The sequence below is a fragment of the Elephas maximus genome, chromosome 11 (genome assembly GCF_024166365.1).
Source record: "Elephas maximus indicus isolate mEleMax1 chromosome 11, mEleMax1 primary haplotype, whole genome shotgun sequence".
NCBI lineage: Eukaryota > Metazoa > Chordata > Mammalia > Proboscidea > Elephantidae > Elephas > Elephas maximus.
This window is the reverse complement of record NC_064829.1, coordinates 70866415-70884146: the sequence shown is the minus strand read 5'-3', so window position 1 is coordinate 70884146 and position 17732 is coordinate 70866415. Positions and strand designations below refer to the sequence as shown.

Sequence of the window (17732 nt, the reverse complement as noted above, 5' to 3'; positions counted from 1 at the left end):
CTTCAAATATAAATAATGTAAAATACGCAAAAAAAAAAAATTTTGCTTCATTATGCTACCCCAACAAAGATTATATTGGAGCAACTGGGAGAAAATAGTTTGCTTCATAATCAAAATTATATTTTTAAAGTCTGAAATTACCTTAAGAACACAATTCAACAAGAAAAAAAACCTCCTGTATTAATAAGCTAGGGAGAACAATGGCTTTAAGTCCATATCCAAGGACTAAGTTTATCAACCCATAAATATCTGCTAATTGCTCCCCAGCATGTATCAATGCTACAAAATCACTCAGACTAAATTAGAAGCACATGTAACGCCTCATGAGCTGCAGAGATTAGAATTATGGAGTTTACCACCCAATAGTGAATGACTATTTAGGAATGCTATCTCCCCTTTTCACATGCCACATATGCTTCTCTTTACTTCCAGCAGGGAAAGAGTGCTATAAAATCTGAGAACTGCTGGTTTAATGGAATCTCAGAAAGAGGAATTACACCCAATTTCTCTTCTAAGTTCAGATTCCCGTGAAAACCTCAATACAGATAATAACGCCAGAATTGGCACTTTACAAAGTCGAGTTAGATGAACGTGTCAAGACCAAATGAAAAGTGACTTCTCTAACTGAATTAGAAAGGCAGTTTAAAAATTCTAAGCCTGCAAAACTATGCACAAGAACACAAAGAGCATCAGTATGTGTGCGCCCTTCTCCTTGCTACAACTCATTTGAGGTAAAGCTTTTTCTGTCCTATGAGATTTGCCTCCTCTAAGAGCTACTGGTTAGCTAAAATCTGCATGTCATGTAATTCACGTGATCTAGACACAGGTCTGCCATCTCATTCACTCCAGAGATAACTGAGAGTTAACTTTTACACATGTAGGGCCATAATGATTACATAAGTCTCAAGAAGATTTCTTAAATGTGGGAAACATTGGTGAAATTGTCAAGTAGCTGAACAGTCCTAAAAAACTCCTGTCTGAAAACATACCATTAGAACAAAGGTCATGTTTGCTTCATGTAAACTTATTTTGTTAATAAAGGTCAAATGGTAGTTAGCTCATCTAACGATATTCTATGTTTCCTCTACTCCTTTGCTGTAGACTATACATCCAAAATTACCAAGACAGTCTCAATATAAATACAAAGCCGAAGAGTTTCTTAGCTAACCTTTTTTACCCAATTTACTAACTTTTTTAGAAGTGTTCACACTTACAAAGTTCTTATCAGATTTATAATTTTAACATTAGTATATAGTAACACCATTCCATTAAGTTTTCTGTGGTAGATTAAAGGACAGCCAGAAATTATTTGATACTCCTCCTACTAAAAGGTGGAATCTAATTTCCAACCTGTGAACCTGGGCTGGCCTTAGAGACTTGTCATATAGGAACTGAAGCTTATGAAGTCTGAGAAGAATCCTTGGCAGTAAGTGATTTATAAAGATCAGTAAATGAAGTGTTGGGAAACACTGCGTTAGGACTTACGTTTAATGCCACCTGTCTGAACAAGCATCTTCCCCCAAACTAGCAAAATCCGTCACAATTCCATTCTCTCATTGGGCAACCCCTTTGCACTTATGACCTCTTTCTCAAGGAAGGGCTCTCCAAACACATCATTTTGGTTCACAGGTCATCACGTTGTCCCTTCTAGGCCCACTAGGGAGTTCCCATCGTTTGATATACAAAACAAAAAACAATTATGGTACAGGAAAGTCATGTGACTGAACTATCCCAATTTAGACATTCCTAGCAAGAAACATAAAAATTATGAGGAGTGCTCTGACATTATAAAGGGTGCTCACTTCAGTGACCAAAGTGAATTTTTTAATTCTTTCTAATCATAAAAAAGGTACTATCCCAATTCCACATCTAATTCCCCATTGCCCCTCAAGCAAATCATAAATGAGACGAAACACCAAAGGCTCCCTACAATTATACAATGAGAAAATGGTAATTTATAACTTTTCCATCCTGTCAAAACATCATCACTAGGTTTGCATCCATTTATGCATTCCATATACACAAAAGTTTAGTTAAGGAACACATATGGTCTGGCTTTGAAAAATTAATAAACACAACTACTCAGCATTCATCTATTAAAGATTCAGCTCAAATCTATACGGTTCCACGCTTTTTACCTAAGGAAGCAATTTATTTTATTATTCCAAAGCAACTGTACCTATACTATATACCAAAACCAAACAAAATCCATTGTCATTGAGTCGATTCCAACCCACAGCAACCCTACAGGAAAGAGTAGAACTGCCCATAGGGTTTCCAAGGCTGTATCTTAAATGGAAGCTGATTGCTGCATCATTCTCCCACAGAGCAGATGGTGGGTTTGATATGGTTACAAATATTTTTATTTAAAATAACCAGGTAAGTATAATTCAAAACAAACAAACCAAAAAACCAGTCTGTGGTACTTAATTTAATCTTAATTACAGCAATTTATCACATTAGTATTTTTCAGAGCTGTATCTGAAAAACCTACACATAGGCACTTAGGTACATATGATGAAGACAAAAAAAATGACATGTGATGCCTGAGCACTTGGGGAACTTAAAATCTAATAGAGAAGGTCAGTTTTACATGTTAAAAATACAAAGTATCATAAGAGAGCTACCAAAATTAGATCACAGAAAATAGGTGCTACTGGAATTCGGAGGTGGCAAAGAATCTTCTGAGAAGGCTGCCACAATGAAAATTCCAGAGAACATCACGCAAGAGGTGATGACATGAGCAAAAGGTAGAAGAACATGCAAAGGAAAAGTAGGAGAGAGGGATGCTGAGTCCAAAGACTTATTAGAGGTCATGCTCCAAAAATCATGGAAATAATGTAACAGGATGAAAACATTGCTTCGGGAAGATGTACCTGGCAGTGGTATCCAACAGCTAGGAGGGGGCAGGCTGAAAGCAGGGGAATTAGTTGGGAGACTACTATAAAAGTCCAGACATAAAGTCCCAAAAGAGAATGGTGTCACCAAGAACGATGCTGAAAGGATGGATTCAGGAGATGAGGGGGGAGAGGATTAAGATTAAGGTTATCAAACAAATCAGGGTGACTAGCAGTATAATGGTACCATTGAGAGAACTGGATGAGTCCGGAAGATTTTTTTTTTTTTTAAATCAATGAGTGATGCATTCTTTTTACACATACCAGTAAGTTTAAAGCAATAGTGGACATCCAGGGAGTTACATACCACAGGCATACACCCAAGCTTTCACTGGCTCCTCCTGCAACCTGGTGACAACCTATTCCTTTCACCTGAACTTCAAGGCCCTCTGTAACACAACCCCTATTATATCTTCAAGCTTCTACTTTTCTGCTCATCCACTGTAACCAAATTGTTCTATTTTCTCCCTAAACAATATATCACTCTTGTTTACAGAGCATTTTCATAAACATTATCACATTCATTCATCTTCACGAGTTATATACAACGGATGGTGATAATATCCCTACTTGATACCGAGCAGCTTGAAACTCACAAAGACCAAGTAACGTGCCAAAGCGACCTTTTCGAAACCTAAATCTGACTTCAAAGAAATCGTTTGTTAAATGAGCATAGGACGTGTGTGTGTGTGTGTGTGTCAGTGCCAACAAAGACATTAAGAAGGGAATTCAAGGCCAGTGTTCCCTGGAGCATAGGAAGAACAGACGGAAATGGACTACCAAGAGCCCAGCAGCTCCACCACCTGTAATATAAACACATGATTAGGCACTTCCCTTTTAGAGTGACTGTTTACATAGATGGGAACCAAAAAAGCAACTGGATGAAGGAGGCTTTTGTGACAAAGCTTCTCTACAAATAAAAGAAGTATTGCTACACATAGTCCTCCATAATCAAAAAAACACTGTCAATAAAATTAAAGCCCAGTCTGCTTTGAGGCAATGCAGCCCTTATTGCTTTCTCTTACCTTAAAAGAAAAAAAAAAAACCCGCCACATTTTAGCTTAACATTTCTCATGAAGAACAAAAATATTAAATTAGCCAAATTAAACCTACTATAAAAAAGATGCCTGAATTATCTATGGAATCTAGTCTGTGCTCTGAACTAATAATGGATTTTATTGCTTAAAGTTACAAAACAGGTTTAAATTACAGAAGTTTTCTAGGTAAATGTGAAAAGTGGATAAAAATTAAGTAGACTACAGCTGTATGGGAATTAATGATAATCCAAACTCAAAATATGTATTTTTCCCATTCCCAAATCCAATATGAGAAGAATATGTATTTTAATGACTTGTGACCCAGAGAATTACTTCCTTTTGAGTTTATCTGTAGCATACCAGATCTTTACAACGTAAGTGTTAACAAAAACAACTTCTCCAAAAAAAAAAAAAATGTGTCTCAAATACAGTCACATGCCACTTAAGGTCCACGATACGTTCTGTGAAATAGGAGGTTACATGATTTGAATGTTGTGCGAACACCATAGTATATAAAGGCAGTCCCCAGGTTAGGAACATCTAACTTACATTACAACCTGTACTTAAGAACCAAGCCCTGGTAAAGCCTATTACATTAAAAATTTGAGGTACACACAATGATTTGTTTTAACAAACGGGTGCTACTTTGTGATGCATCAAAACATTTATTATTGTATTACTGTGTTAAAGATGTTTTAGTGTATCTGGAAGTGTTTCTTTAATTTTTTTTATGGGATCAAGGATGTATATGAGGTCGGACATTGCCAAATGAACATTATGTGGCTCATGGCTGTATTGCCTTTTCAATTATCTGTCCTTCCTGAACTTAAATCCATTTAGAAGTGTGGTTAATAGAGAACGAAAAAAGTATTCAATTAAAAGGACTTTTATTAAGTTAAAAAAAACACATTCCTGAAAACAACTGATAATACAATCTGGATGGTTGTGAAAAAGAAAAATGCATTAAGTACCGTTCCTAACAGAGAATTTGTGCTCAAGACAGTATGTAAATTACTAACTTATTTCATTAATTCAATCACTACATCTTATAAGAAAGCTACCCCCATTTAAAGATGAAGACTGAGGGATTTCAGTGGCCAGATGTGGTTAACGTCACAGAGCTAGTGGCAGAGCTGGACTATAAGCCGTCAAGTCTAGTGCTCTACTAAACAAAGTGATCATTCTTTAAGGCCTTTTGACAGTCTCTACAACTTAATAGTTTCTATAACCCACTTCCTGTCTCTTCACCATATTAAAAATAAAAAAATCCCCAAAAGTTACGTAAAAATAGTTAACCTGAGGAAAAAAAGGTCTTTACTTCCTTTCTACTTCCACCGCCCCCACCCTCCTAAGGTTACAAGCAAGTTCTCCTCACCTGAGAAGACCACTGCACAGAAATATATAAGCAACTGAGGAAGGACACCTAAGAATTCACATTTGCTACCAAAATAACCACTACTTAACTCTGATATTCTCAAAGATCCTACCTACCAAAAGAGGCTTTTATAACTGAACTACCTTTACTCATTGCTGCAGCCAAAGCAACCTAAAATTTCCCATAGAAGACAGAGCTATTTCTACTCTCCACTCTCAATCTGCAAGATGCTATACCCACTCCTCCACCACCTTCTTCCAAACAAGACTTAACATTTACCTATAATAGTAATATTTATAGAAGACCACAGACCAGACATTTTTCTATGAGTATTTATTCATTTTGTCCTAATGCTGCTAATAAAAGTACTGTCATTGTCTCCATTTAAGTGAGGAAAGCCTTCTCAGAGCTCCCACTGCTCCAGTGACACTAAACCAAAACCCAACGCTGTCAAGTCAATTCTGACTCATAGCGACCCTATCTCCCAGCAGTAGCCAGCAAATTAAATCAGCTATTAATTATTAGAGGTAACGATCATTGTTGTTGTTAGGCGCTGTCGAGTCAGTTCTTGCTCATAGCGACTTCTGTAGTACAGAACAAAACACTGCCTGGGCCTGCGCCATCCTCACTATCGTCCTTATGATCGTTAGAAGTGTTCTATTTAGAAAGTATCTTTCGGGTGATGAAAAATTCAGAAATGGATTGCGGCAGTGGCTGCACAATACGATGAACGTAATTAAAGTCAATGAATTGTACATGTTAAAAAAATGTTGAAACGGCAGATGTTTTGTTATGTATTTTTTTACAAAAAAAAAAAAAAGCATCTCTTTAGTGTGGAATACAATGGCAACTGAAATTCTGACAACTAACCTTTCCCCTCTGTTCTCTTTCAAGAAAAGGTATAGGGAAGTCTTTGTTCTTTAGCATGCAGAATGTGCACTAGGATTCTGGTTGCCACATACACATTCAAGTTTATTTTAGAGTAGGAGCATTTACGTTAAAACTTTTTGAAAAGTTTTCTACTCCAGGCCCCAACACTACCAACATATTGTCTATATTATGTAATACATGAGTTAAAGTATTTGGTATGACAATTACCATGTAACTAGTTACCATACGCAAAGTGAAAATTTTGCCAAGTTTTTTTTTAAACTTTACTAATTTTTAAGTAAAAGGCCCATGGCTACTTCAATTTTTTTGAGTTCAAATGATACTGAGTTCACATTTAAGTTTTGTTAGTTCAAATAGCACTAAGGCACAGGTGATCGCATATCTTGGTATTAAAAGTTTACAGCGTCTATCTTTCATTTAAACGTGAGCACTGCTTGTTGAGCCAATCAACTAAGTTTTGAGGGCACTTAAACCACCACCTCTAGAGAAACAGAGGTCACATCTTTTAAAATACATATGTAGTTTTTTGTTGCTATTGCTAACACAACACTTATAGTTTGGGTTCCTAGTAATAGGAATGAACCTATCTCTAAAATCAAGGATTTTCGGTTATGCTATACATGTAATTCTGTAACTGTAACACAAAACCGAATCAATTACAAATTATTTCCAAGTTATATATGCACATATACCCAGTGCCGTCGAATCGATATACATATATATGTATACACATAAAAAATATACATATATCCTAGTTAATTAGTATTTTCGCTGGTTACCCAGTTTTGAAAAACATGAGATTTATATACAAGCCTCCTAAAAGTCAATAAATTTTAATCCAATTTAATATTTACTACAAAACTATCCAAATCACAAAGAAATACTGTGGGAATGTTACAAAACTGTTACTTTTAAAAGCATAAATATACTTGTCGAATCTTCCTCCATTTTTCTAACAAGACCTGGTAAGTCTGTGGGCCTGTCACCTCAACTCTAACACCATAACCATGGTATGTCACTAAATAGTTGCTGGACCTCATCAGCTTGAAAGCACATGTTCCACCACGAAACATCATTAGGTTTCTTGCTTTGTTTTAAGAGAGTCTGCTTCCCATCAGAGAATGGAAACAAGTCTTGAGATAGGCGCAATATTCTGGGTTAGTATATGCTTACTCTAAAACGGAAAAGCTTAAGAAAAAGCAATTCATTTAGTAGAGATGAAAATACACTGGAGCACCAACGAACTTCATTAGACAGTTTAAAAAAATAGTAATTAAAAAGTTGCATCCCTGTGTCTGAAAGGTTACTTCCGGGGGAATAAAATGCTGCCACATTAATTTCCCCTTTCACAGTGTCATTGCCATGGACCAGCCTTCCTGAGTGCACAACCCACGTGCTTCTCCGCCAGGGCTCAGCCGACCTCACCAGAGCCAGCCCTCCTGCCTCCGCCCCAAGCGGAGGCCGAGGGGCCACCCAGGAGGCGGAGCCCACCCCAGGGGGCGTGGCCGGCGCCGGTCACGTGGTCGGCGCGCCGGCGCCATTTTGCAGGGCAGGAGACAGGAGGACCCCCGGGATGCTCCCGTAGCCCTCTACCCGCTCACCCGCGGTGGCACGTGACCGCGGGCCCTCTGGCGGACTTCGGCGTTCCCACGCGAGGTATGCGCGAGCCTCGGGCTCATGCCAGCGGACTCGGAGGTGCACCCTCCCCCGCCCAGGAGCCGGGGACCAGCTGGGTTGGACTGCAGCGAATCAGGACCTGAATCCATCCGCTCCCATTAGCAGCCTCGGGGGTGACAGCCTGGGAGCAACCGGATACGCTGACGCTGGCTAAGTCTTCAAGGCCAGAGCTGCTGGAGGCTCTGAGTCTACTCTAATGAGCAAAAAATGCGGGTGTTAGGGTCACCCTAAAATACTTCTGGCGGAAAAGGTTCAACACACCACCAGGATCTAGAAATAGCCTTCACTGTCACCTGTAGTCCACCTATCCCCTATGATTTATCTCACCCACATCAACGATGGCCACAGCACGGGGCACCTACTCAGATGTAAAAATAGACTGAAATTAATGACAGGACTTTCCACTCCTCCCAGCTCTCACTGATTGCCAGAAAAGGCCACGCACTGCAGCCAAGATAAAAATCTCATTAGGTACACTGGTTTGTGCGAATGTTCCCCTTGGTCTAGTTGCCTTCCAACAGTTGCATTACAAGCCATATTTTCAAAAAGAAAAGAAAAAGGACTCCTGTCAGTAAATTAAAATCAACATTTGGATATCCTTGTTGGCTAATGAAATGATACAAGCTGTTCTATTGTGGGACATTTTCATTAGACCTACAGTCTAAGGTCGTCTTTACAATATATATACCGTTAACAACAACAACAACAAACCCCGTTGCCATCCAGATTCCGACTCACAGCGACTCTATAGGACAGAGTAGAACTGCCTGTTGGGGTTTCCAAGGAGCCCTGGTAGATTCGAAATGCCGATCTTTTGGTTAGCAGCCAACTCTTAACCACTATGCCACCACGGTTTCCATGCATATATACACCATTAGGAGAAATTTTTAAAGGAAGATCTTTACGCATTGTTCCTGAGCTCAGTCTCTCACTTGGAAATTTAATGGCTGTGTGACATACAGACTTCTGAATTCAGACAACTTTTGGGAATTTTTTAGTAAGTAGGCTTGACTACCATCAGTGCTGACGCTTTGCATGCTAGTAGTAAACAGACATTGGAAGATAGTAAAACAAGCTCAGCAAGAAAATGCGGGGCACTAGCATTACTACACCGAGTTGGATAAAACGTAAAACGTGGGTTAGTCACTTCATGGAAGCCTTGTTTAAAAAAAAAAAAAAGGAGGGCTCAACCTAGATTATCTCTAAATCCCCGCAAATTCCTTGATTCCACGGGTATTGAATCCACACAGCCACTAGAGAAATACAACGCCCAGTTTTAGTTCCAGGGTATTAAATGACAGCAGATATAAGTTGAATTAACTTTTAAGCAAAGAGGGGGAAAATCACCTTTTCCACTGTCCTAAAGACCACATATATTGAAAAGCATGGCATCCAACTGAAAATATTTTAAAAGATTGTGATCCAAGGAAATAAGCTTATTGTACATAGCTTTACCTTAGCTGAAGCCTACTCCTCTCCCCCCAGTTAAACTGTCACTCTCAAGGACTTTATTGGGCCTAGAGTATTAGACTGCTTTCATGGCCCTAAAAACATTCGTCTTTAGTGTTCGCCACAAGTGGCTCATCTGGATCTTCTTCTACATTTCGATGTTTAACAACTTTTAGAAAATCGCATTTCTGCCTGTAGTAAAGGTTCAACAAATACCCCTGGTCCCAAATCTATGGGCACAATCAAGCCCGTTAGAAAGCAGGTTACGCCACAGTTTGTAAAGGGCATAGCCAGCCAGCCAATCTACGTTCTTGCTCATCTGAGTCAAATTCGCAGGTCTCCACATCAGATTTCTGCTGCGAACATAAAGTTTGAGTAGGGCCAAAAGACCCAGAGAGCCCCTTTTAACTCAGGCATACACTGAGCAAATACTCCCTTTGTGCCCAAGACAGGGAGCGCACCTTTTGGGCGCTCAACCGAAGAGCAGGGCAGGCGTTTAAAACGTGCACCGGCGCACCAGTCAGCCCGCATGGGGAGGCCCTGCCTGGGGCAGGACTGCGGCTGAAAGGCTCCCCCAGCGCTGCGCTTTCCGCAGCACCTGGTGACAGAGGGATGCTCAAAGCCTAAAATGTCCCAGCACCCTTCATCCGAGAAAGGGCCCCGGGCCGAGAGCTCCAAGCCCTGGGTGACAACTCCGGCAAGGAGAAGACTTCCAGAGCATTCTGTTATGGCGGGTGTCTGTGTGTGCAGGGGGGTGAGGGGGTGGCGGTGCGGGTGTGTGTGCAACTGACGGCACGGCAAACCCAAGCCTCGTACTACTGGGGCGAGCCGAAGGGAGGGGCTCGTGAGCCACCTGCGCCGGGCGAGGTTCTGTCAGGGGTGTCGGAGAGCTGGGGCCCCGAGACCGCCGGGCGGTGGCCGCACCACGCGTCCGCGCCTTACCTGGGCCCTGGGGCCGGCAAAGTGGCCCGGCTCCACCTCCGCGGGGCCCCGGCGCAGCGCCGTGCGGAGTCTCTCCAGGTGCTCCCTCAGGGTGACTCGCTGGTGGAAAGAGAAGGCCGGGTGCAGCGAGGCCATGGTAAAGAGCAGCAGCAGCTCCTCCTGGGCCCTGAGGCCGAGCCCGCCTCCGGCCCGGGGTTCGGCGCCGCCGCCTTCCTGCCCGGAGCCGTCCTGCTCGGCGTCCGCGCCGTCCTCGTCCTCTGCGCCGACCGGCGAGCCCTCGGCCCGGGCGGCGCGCAGGCTCTGGAGCACCGAGTCCACCTGGGGCAGCAAGCGGTGCAGGCGGCCGGCGGCCTCGCGGTTCTCCGAGCCCAGCAGAGCCAGATAGACGATGAGTCGCGAGCGCACGGCGGGCTCTCGGAAGTCGGCCAGCGGCCCCGGGTCCGAGAGGCCGTTGGCCTTGGCCTCCGAGTCGCGCAGATAGTGGTAGTCCTTGCGCGCCAGGTCTTCGAGGCATGAGCCGAGGAAGCGCAGCTCGAGCGGGTTGCACAGGTCCAGAAGCCCGCACAGGAACTCCAGGCGCTGCGCCGAGCCCAGCCCCAGCCCGAACCACTCGTACACGCGCTCCTGCTCGCGAAGCGCCGCCGCCGCCCCGCCGGGCGCCCCCGGACCCGGGGCCGCCCCGCCGGCAACAGGCGGCCCGAGCGCCCGGGCCGGCGGTGGGGCCCGCGGAGGGCCGGAGGGCGGCGGGCGGCAGTCCCGTCGGCGGCGCGGTGGTGGCGCCCTCGCCTCGGGCTCATCCGCCTCGGGCGGCGGCTCAGCGGGGTGCGTCGGCTTGGGCGGCAGCTTCATCCTCAGCATCCTCGGCTAGGGCGGCGCGGACATGGAGCGGGGGCGGCGGCGGCGGCGGCCTCAGGAGCGCGGCCGCTCCATGCCGCCGGGCGGGCCTCGGCCGGGGCGTGGGGGGCGGCGGCCGACCGCCGGGGTCGCGGGCGGTGGCTTCCCGGGCCGGGGCGGGGCGAGTCGCGGCGGCTCCTCCCCCTGGCTCCGCGCCGGCTCCGGGGCCCGGGCGCGGCGGGAGCAACCGAGCGAATGGTCCTCTTTCCGGCTCCTCTCTCCGTCGTCCGCACTGGGCCGGGCGGCTACGCCGGAGCGGTTTCCTCCCGAGCCGGTGCGGGCGAGCGGCGGGAGAGGAGGAGCAGCAAGCCGGGCGGAGTCGCTTGAGGACTCCGCGCACCGCGCTTCAGCCAATCAACGCTCCCAACTGGAGGTTACGTAGATCTCCCCGCCCCAAGGGGCCGCCCCTCTCCGAGAAGCCACGCCCAACTGCTAGCCAGCCACCCACCTCCTGGCGGCTTCCGCGCGGTCCTAAAGATCCCTGTGTTCCCCGCGGGCGGAGGATTCGGGTGTGAGCGGCGTGTGGCGGCGAGGTGAGCGGATCGCGCGAGGCCCACGTGAGGGCAGGGAGAGGGGATTTCACCTTTCCCAAACGCCCTGTTTCTCCTTTTCGCTATCGACCCTCCTCTACTCTGCAGCCACGGCGGGATGGTGGGCGCCCCGGAGCGGGATCCCGGCTTTGAAGCGAGCGCGCTCATCCAAGGGAAGCTCCTCGGTGCTTCTAGCCTCGCCGACTTCCTGAAGCTCTGCGTGGGACCCTTCCCACCAAAACTCTCACAGCGGCTTGTGCTGTTTGCTCCCGTCCTCGGGGATCAGGGGACGGGGTCGAGATGCAGGTTTGGGGCCTGACACCCATCTCCGGCAGGTCCCCGCGCCCCGGGCGCAGATGGACCGGCCGGAGCCAGCCAGTGCGACCCAGAGAACGCTACCGGTCCCGGACCCAGAGGTGACGCCGGGTGGACGCCCTGGCCTAACGGTTGCCTCCGGTCTGTAACGCTCTTTGAAAATTAGTCCCAACGACGGTTTAGGAAAAGCACCCCAAAGCCTCCATCTTTGGAGAATCATTTTATTTGCTAAATACGGTTTCGATGCCTAACACTTAAATTTTGAATGCCTTTGTCGGTGCCCGAAAGGTGTTTCCTAAGCTGCCACCTTGACAGGCTTCACATTTTTTAGTTTTGTGATACTTTAAGATTTGAAGACCGCCAACATGTCTCTCTGGCACTGTTGCTACTTTAGTAATATAATCCAGATCTTTAAAACGCAGCCGGATGTTTAGACAATTAACATGAAAGGTGTGTGTGTGTTTTAATTCTTCATGTTTTTAAATTAAGCGCTACTACAAAAAAGAGTATGTAAAAACATAAGAATCATTTTGTAACTCTTTCCCAAAGTGTTGGGACATCTGTTGGGAGAACCTATGAAGCATCCTTTTTATCTATCTCACAACTTCATGCCCTCAGAAGCGGATTTTTGTAAATCAGTAAGGCTGAATTGAAGCCTAAATGAGTTTCAGCGATAAGACAGGATGAGAGAATTATTTTCACCACGATTGAGATTGGCAAAATATGAAGGCCATTTTTCCCCCATGTAATTTCTATCGCCTTATATTCTTTGAGTATAATTTAGGAATGTTACAACAATTAGGAGAAAGTTTTATGAGGACTTTTATTAACAAAAGTTCAAGAACCTGGCCAGATCTTGCCCTGGAATCCTCTGCTCCTGTCTCATATCCTATTCCCACGTTTCTAAACCTTAGGGTAAAGTACTTAAAAAAAAAGAAACCGTTTGCCACCGAGTTGATTCCAAGTCATAGCAACCCCACAGGACAGAGTAGAACTACCCCATAGAGTTTCCAAGGAGCACCTGGTGGATTCCAACTGCTGACCTTTTAGTTAGCAGCGGTAGCACTTAACCACACCACTAGTGTTTCCAAAGTACTTTTGGCAACCAATAATACTATTAACCTTGCTAGATATTTCCAGGTACATAGTGAGTCACCTGTCTAGATATTGATATCTTGTATAGGGAGCAAATGCTTTACCTCCGAGTTGATTTTTACATGTGATCCAGGCAAAAGGTCATTACATTTTCCTTGGCTACGAGAAGCCATTTTGTATAAACTCTCCACAATACTTGATCTATAAATTTTACATCAGAATTCAGATTTGTAACCAATAATAACTGTTTTGGTCCTAACTTTGGCCAACATTAGAAAATGTAGTGATAAACTTATACACGTAAGTGACATGTACTATGATTTAGTAATGATTCTGGTTATCATCCATCAGCTGGACAGTTTGCTCTTCATACCCTGATGCGCTAGAGAGAAAAACACATTCAGTAAGAGTGATGTGCTCCTTCACTGCTTTTCAGGGAGGGGCCCAGATGAAAATTCCGGAGTGTTTTTAGGTGGGAAAAACTACCCAGATGATTCTAATAATGATATCCTAGGAAGAGGTCCCTCCCTGCTCTAGACTCTAGTATTGTACATATTCCCTGTATAATCAACTCAGATGGGCCATATGGTGTTACTGTCATAATGATAAGTGTGTAGTTTGTACCCAAGTCTTTCGGAGTGATGTATTGCATAAAAGACATCTTTAAGTACACAGAGTGCTTTTGTCTCTTGTCCCTAGCTGATATATAATGCATAGTCAATATACTGTTTTGTTTGCTTTAACAAGGAAAGACGGTATTATTGATATTACTCTCCAAATATTTATGTGTAGCCAGAAAACTGATTTCAAGTTAAGATGACACTTTGGACTTAGACACTAGCTAGTGATTGAAGAAACTGTTACACTTTGTAACCCTCACTTTTGAAATTGGGTTACTGCAAGAAATTTTACTAAAACCACAGTTAATTGAATGTTTCAGGACAGGCAGATACATTTAATGATATCAATTCCCTAAAAGGGATGCCCAGATGCATCCACTTCTACCTCAGCCAATATCCTGAACCAGCCAACCTGCTCCACCCTAAGAATTTGTCCTCTCAATCTCTGTGAAAGTGGCCTATTTGCTTCCTCTCCCGTTATGCTTCCCTGTTTCCCCCATTAAGATAGAAATATCTTAGTGTCAGTGATCGTGTCGTGTTCAATTTTATATTTTCATACCTGGCACATAGTAGGCTGTTAATAAATGTTTGTTGAGTAAACAAACGAATGAATAAAGCTCCAGAAAGTAAAAGCCACTGTCGATGGCTCCTGAGATCACTTACATCCTTGTTCGTGTCTAGCAGGGAAGAGAAAACATCTGTGCCCCGGCACTGCCAGACTAGTTCTGAGATTCACTCTAATTGATTTGGCATAGGATACATGGCCCATTCTTGGTCGATCACTGGTGCCAGAAAAATGGAGCCAGCTCGTTCAGAATCTTGTGGGTCCCACAAAAGAATCAGGAGCTGTCGGAAAGGAGGAAGGGGAACATGGATGCTGGGAAGGCAACCAGTATGTGTTCAATATCATTGTGCTTACAATCTGTAGTTTTCATCATTTAAATTGTCATAGGTATAAGGTACATCAAAAATAACATTTTAATCAGATAACATACAGTATTTATTTTTAAAGAGATAGTAAGTATTTGTCTTCAAAGATTACACTTAAAACTGATCTAAAGATCTTGCAAACAACACAGGTAAATTACTCTTTGATACACAATTTAAGGCAACAATTAATTACATGTTAAAATGAAAAAGATAAGTTCAATAAAGTTTTAAAAAAAACCCTCTAAGATTTGAAATAGAAAGAAATCATCAGTATTGCCACTGTGACAGTATTCCCATTGATAAGCTGGGAATTTGAGACCAACACTGTGATATATGGAGCCTTTTCTGGCTTGGATTGAATTCATACTCTCCGTAGAGTTGGGGTTCCGTTTGTCAGAAGGGTTCTTGGGACTTAGACTAACCAGGCTCCACAGTTTCTCACACATGTACATTGGAACTCTCAGAGAAACCCTGAAATCTACCAATCTTTACTGTTTGCCCAGAACTAAAATAGATCCAAAAGTAGTTTGTTTTGGAAAAATCATAGGCTACTAGCGTGTGTTAGAACTTAGGGAAGTGGATTATGTTGGGTACTTGCCAGGGAAAAGACCGTTAACTAAGCCCTCTGGCTCTATGGGACGCCTGCTTGTAGACCTTTTGCCCAACTGTTCAAAAAGGTAGGGGCTATTTCCCCAAAAACTGACTGCAAGGGACCCATGGAAAGTAGAATTAATGTTCCTGAAGGTTGGCTTGCTAGATTAAAAAAAACCACCGCTTCAGCAGTGTTTTCTGGAATGGAATTTGCTGAATTCATGTACTTTTTTAAATACATGGTATCTTAGTCATCTAGTGCTGCTATAACAGAAATACCACAAGTGGATGGCTTTAACAAAGAGACATTTATTCTCTCACAGTCTAGTAGGCTAGAAGCCTGAATTCAGAGTGTCAGCTCCAGGGGTAGTCTTTCTCTCTCTCAGCTCTGGAAGAAAGTCCTTGTCATCAGTTTTCCCCTGGACTTGGAGCTTCTAAGAAGCACAGGGACCCTGGGTCTAAAGGACATGCTCTTTTCCTGGCACATGTTTCTTGGTGGTATGAGGTCCCAATGTCTCTCTGCTTGCTTTTCTCCTTTATATCTCAAAAGCAATTGGCTTAAAACACAGACTAATCTTAACAGTAACTGCCTCTAATCCTGCCTCATTAACATCATGGAGGCAGGATTTATGACACATAGGAAAATTACATCAGATGACAAAATGGTGGACAATCACACAGTACTGGGAATCATGGCCTAGCCAAGTTGACATATATTTTTGGGGGACACAATTCAATCCGTGATACATGGGTACATCAAATGAGTGAATGCTGTTGATTATCAACCCAGCTTGAAATCTACTATCTCTCACCCTTTCTTCCTTGTAAAAGGAGCTTGATTTTGTAGTATCCAACCTTCTCACAAAGAGCCTATGTGGCTCAGGAGACACCCTTGCCAGATTTTGATAAGCAGACCAATCAGGATATTCCATACTCCTTGCCAGTTGGTTCAGAAATCCAGATTTTTGTCAATCAGCCCATGATATTTCCCTGGAAAATGTTATTGATCAAAAGAGATATGCAGGTTGGCATATGACCTAAATAGACCTAATCAAATTAAGAAAAAAACCAAAAACTTTCATTCCATGTTTCCACATACAGGAAAGGTTTATCAGTTACCTTTCGCTACGTAAGAAACTATCCCAAAACTTAGTGGTTTAAAACAATAAACATTTAGCTCAAGGCTCTGGACTGGCCCAATGATAGTTCTAGTCTAAACCAACTTGATTAGGGCTGAATGGTCAGGAATGGTCCTATCCATATGTCTGGGGTGACTGGGACAGCAGGGATGGATAGAGCCTGTCTCTCCATGGTTTCTCATGCTCCCGGAAGCTAGTCTGAGCTTCTTTCCACGGTGATCTCAGCAAGTGAGGGCAAGCCCCCAATGTGCAAAACTTTCTCAATCCCTGCTTATGTTGTGTTTGCTAATATCTCATTGACCAAAGCAAGTCACGTGGCCAAGCCCAGATTCAGGGAGTGAAAAAAACAGACTCTACCTCTTAATGGAAAAAGTCATATTGCAAAGTGGCACACATACAGGGATTTGTGGCCATTTTTTAGTGATCTACTACAGAGATCTTTTCTCTCTTTCCCTGGGCTTGAAAGAGAAAACATGTTGCCCAGTTGCTGCGGTGGGCCATTTTCAACCATAAGAGTTACCAAAGAGGACTGTAATTGCCAGAAAATTGCAAATAAAGGAAGCCATAGTCTTGATTATACAAAGTCTGGCGCTTTCTCTACCTCCGGACTTTTTTTTAATACATTTTTCTTTAATTTGTCTTAAGATAAATAATATACTCTTTAAGCCATTTGGGTTGGAGCTTTATTTACTTGCAACCAAAAGCATTCTGATATAGTGATCATCTATTATATATTCTAAAAGACACAAAATAGTTTAGGACTGTCTGAATGGTCATCATGGTTTAAAAGCTCTCCTCTACTTCTCAGTTCCACTAATTTACCTTTGTTATATCATCCACATGAGACCAACTTGATGAACTGGTAAAAATAGCTAATTATTATTGTCCAGAGTTCCCACAATATGCTCCCTATTTTCAAACATACAGCATATGCTGTCAGTACATTGAGTTCTAAAGTAAGGTTCCTACAGAATTATAGATGAGGTCAGAAAAGGTCAGCCTCTGACCATAAAAAAAGCACCCAAGTTTTGATTTCTAAATTTAATATCCCACTAAAAAGAATTAGAAAAATTGCTAATTCTAGGAGCAGGAATGGGAAGGTCAGTCTGCCAGAAAGTAAGGAATTGCCTGAAGAAGGATTGGGATAATTCAAAAGAACACATGAGTCAGCTTAAAAGGATTCTTACTGGCTGAATTTGGCAGAATTTGACTATCAAAAGAATAAGATGGTACCACTGGGTCAAAAACAAATCCAAGTTCATAGCAATCCTCAAAGAAAAAGTGGGAAGGGGAGAGTGCAGAAAAAGCTCTTCTTTACAGTAGAATGCCAACAAACAAAATTTTCAGAGG

At 43.4% G+C, this 17732-nt stretch overlaps 1 protein-coding gene across 1 annotated transcript in view; it reads right to left on the bottom strand.

Moving 5' to 3' along the window:
- Positions 1-11263, bottom strand: part of ZCCHC2 (zinc finger CCHC-type containing 2) — a 57217-nt gene extending 45954 nt beyond the window's left edge. Inside the window, exon 1 of the mRNA XM_049900469.1 lies at positions 10269-11263. Within this exon, the coding sequence (XP_049756426.1) occupies positions 10269-11126 (858 nt within the window). The 5' untranslated portion in view covers positions 11127-11263. The remainder of the gene's footprint in view (positions 1-10268) is intronic.
- Positions 11264-17732: the final 6469 nt, after the last annotated feature.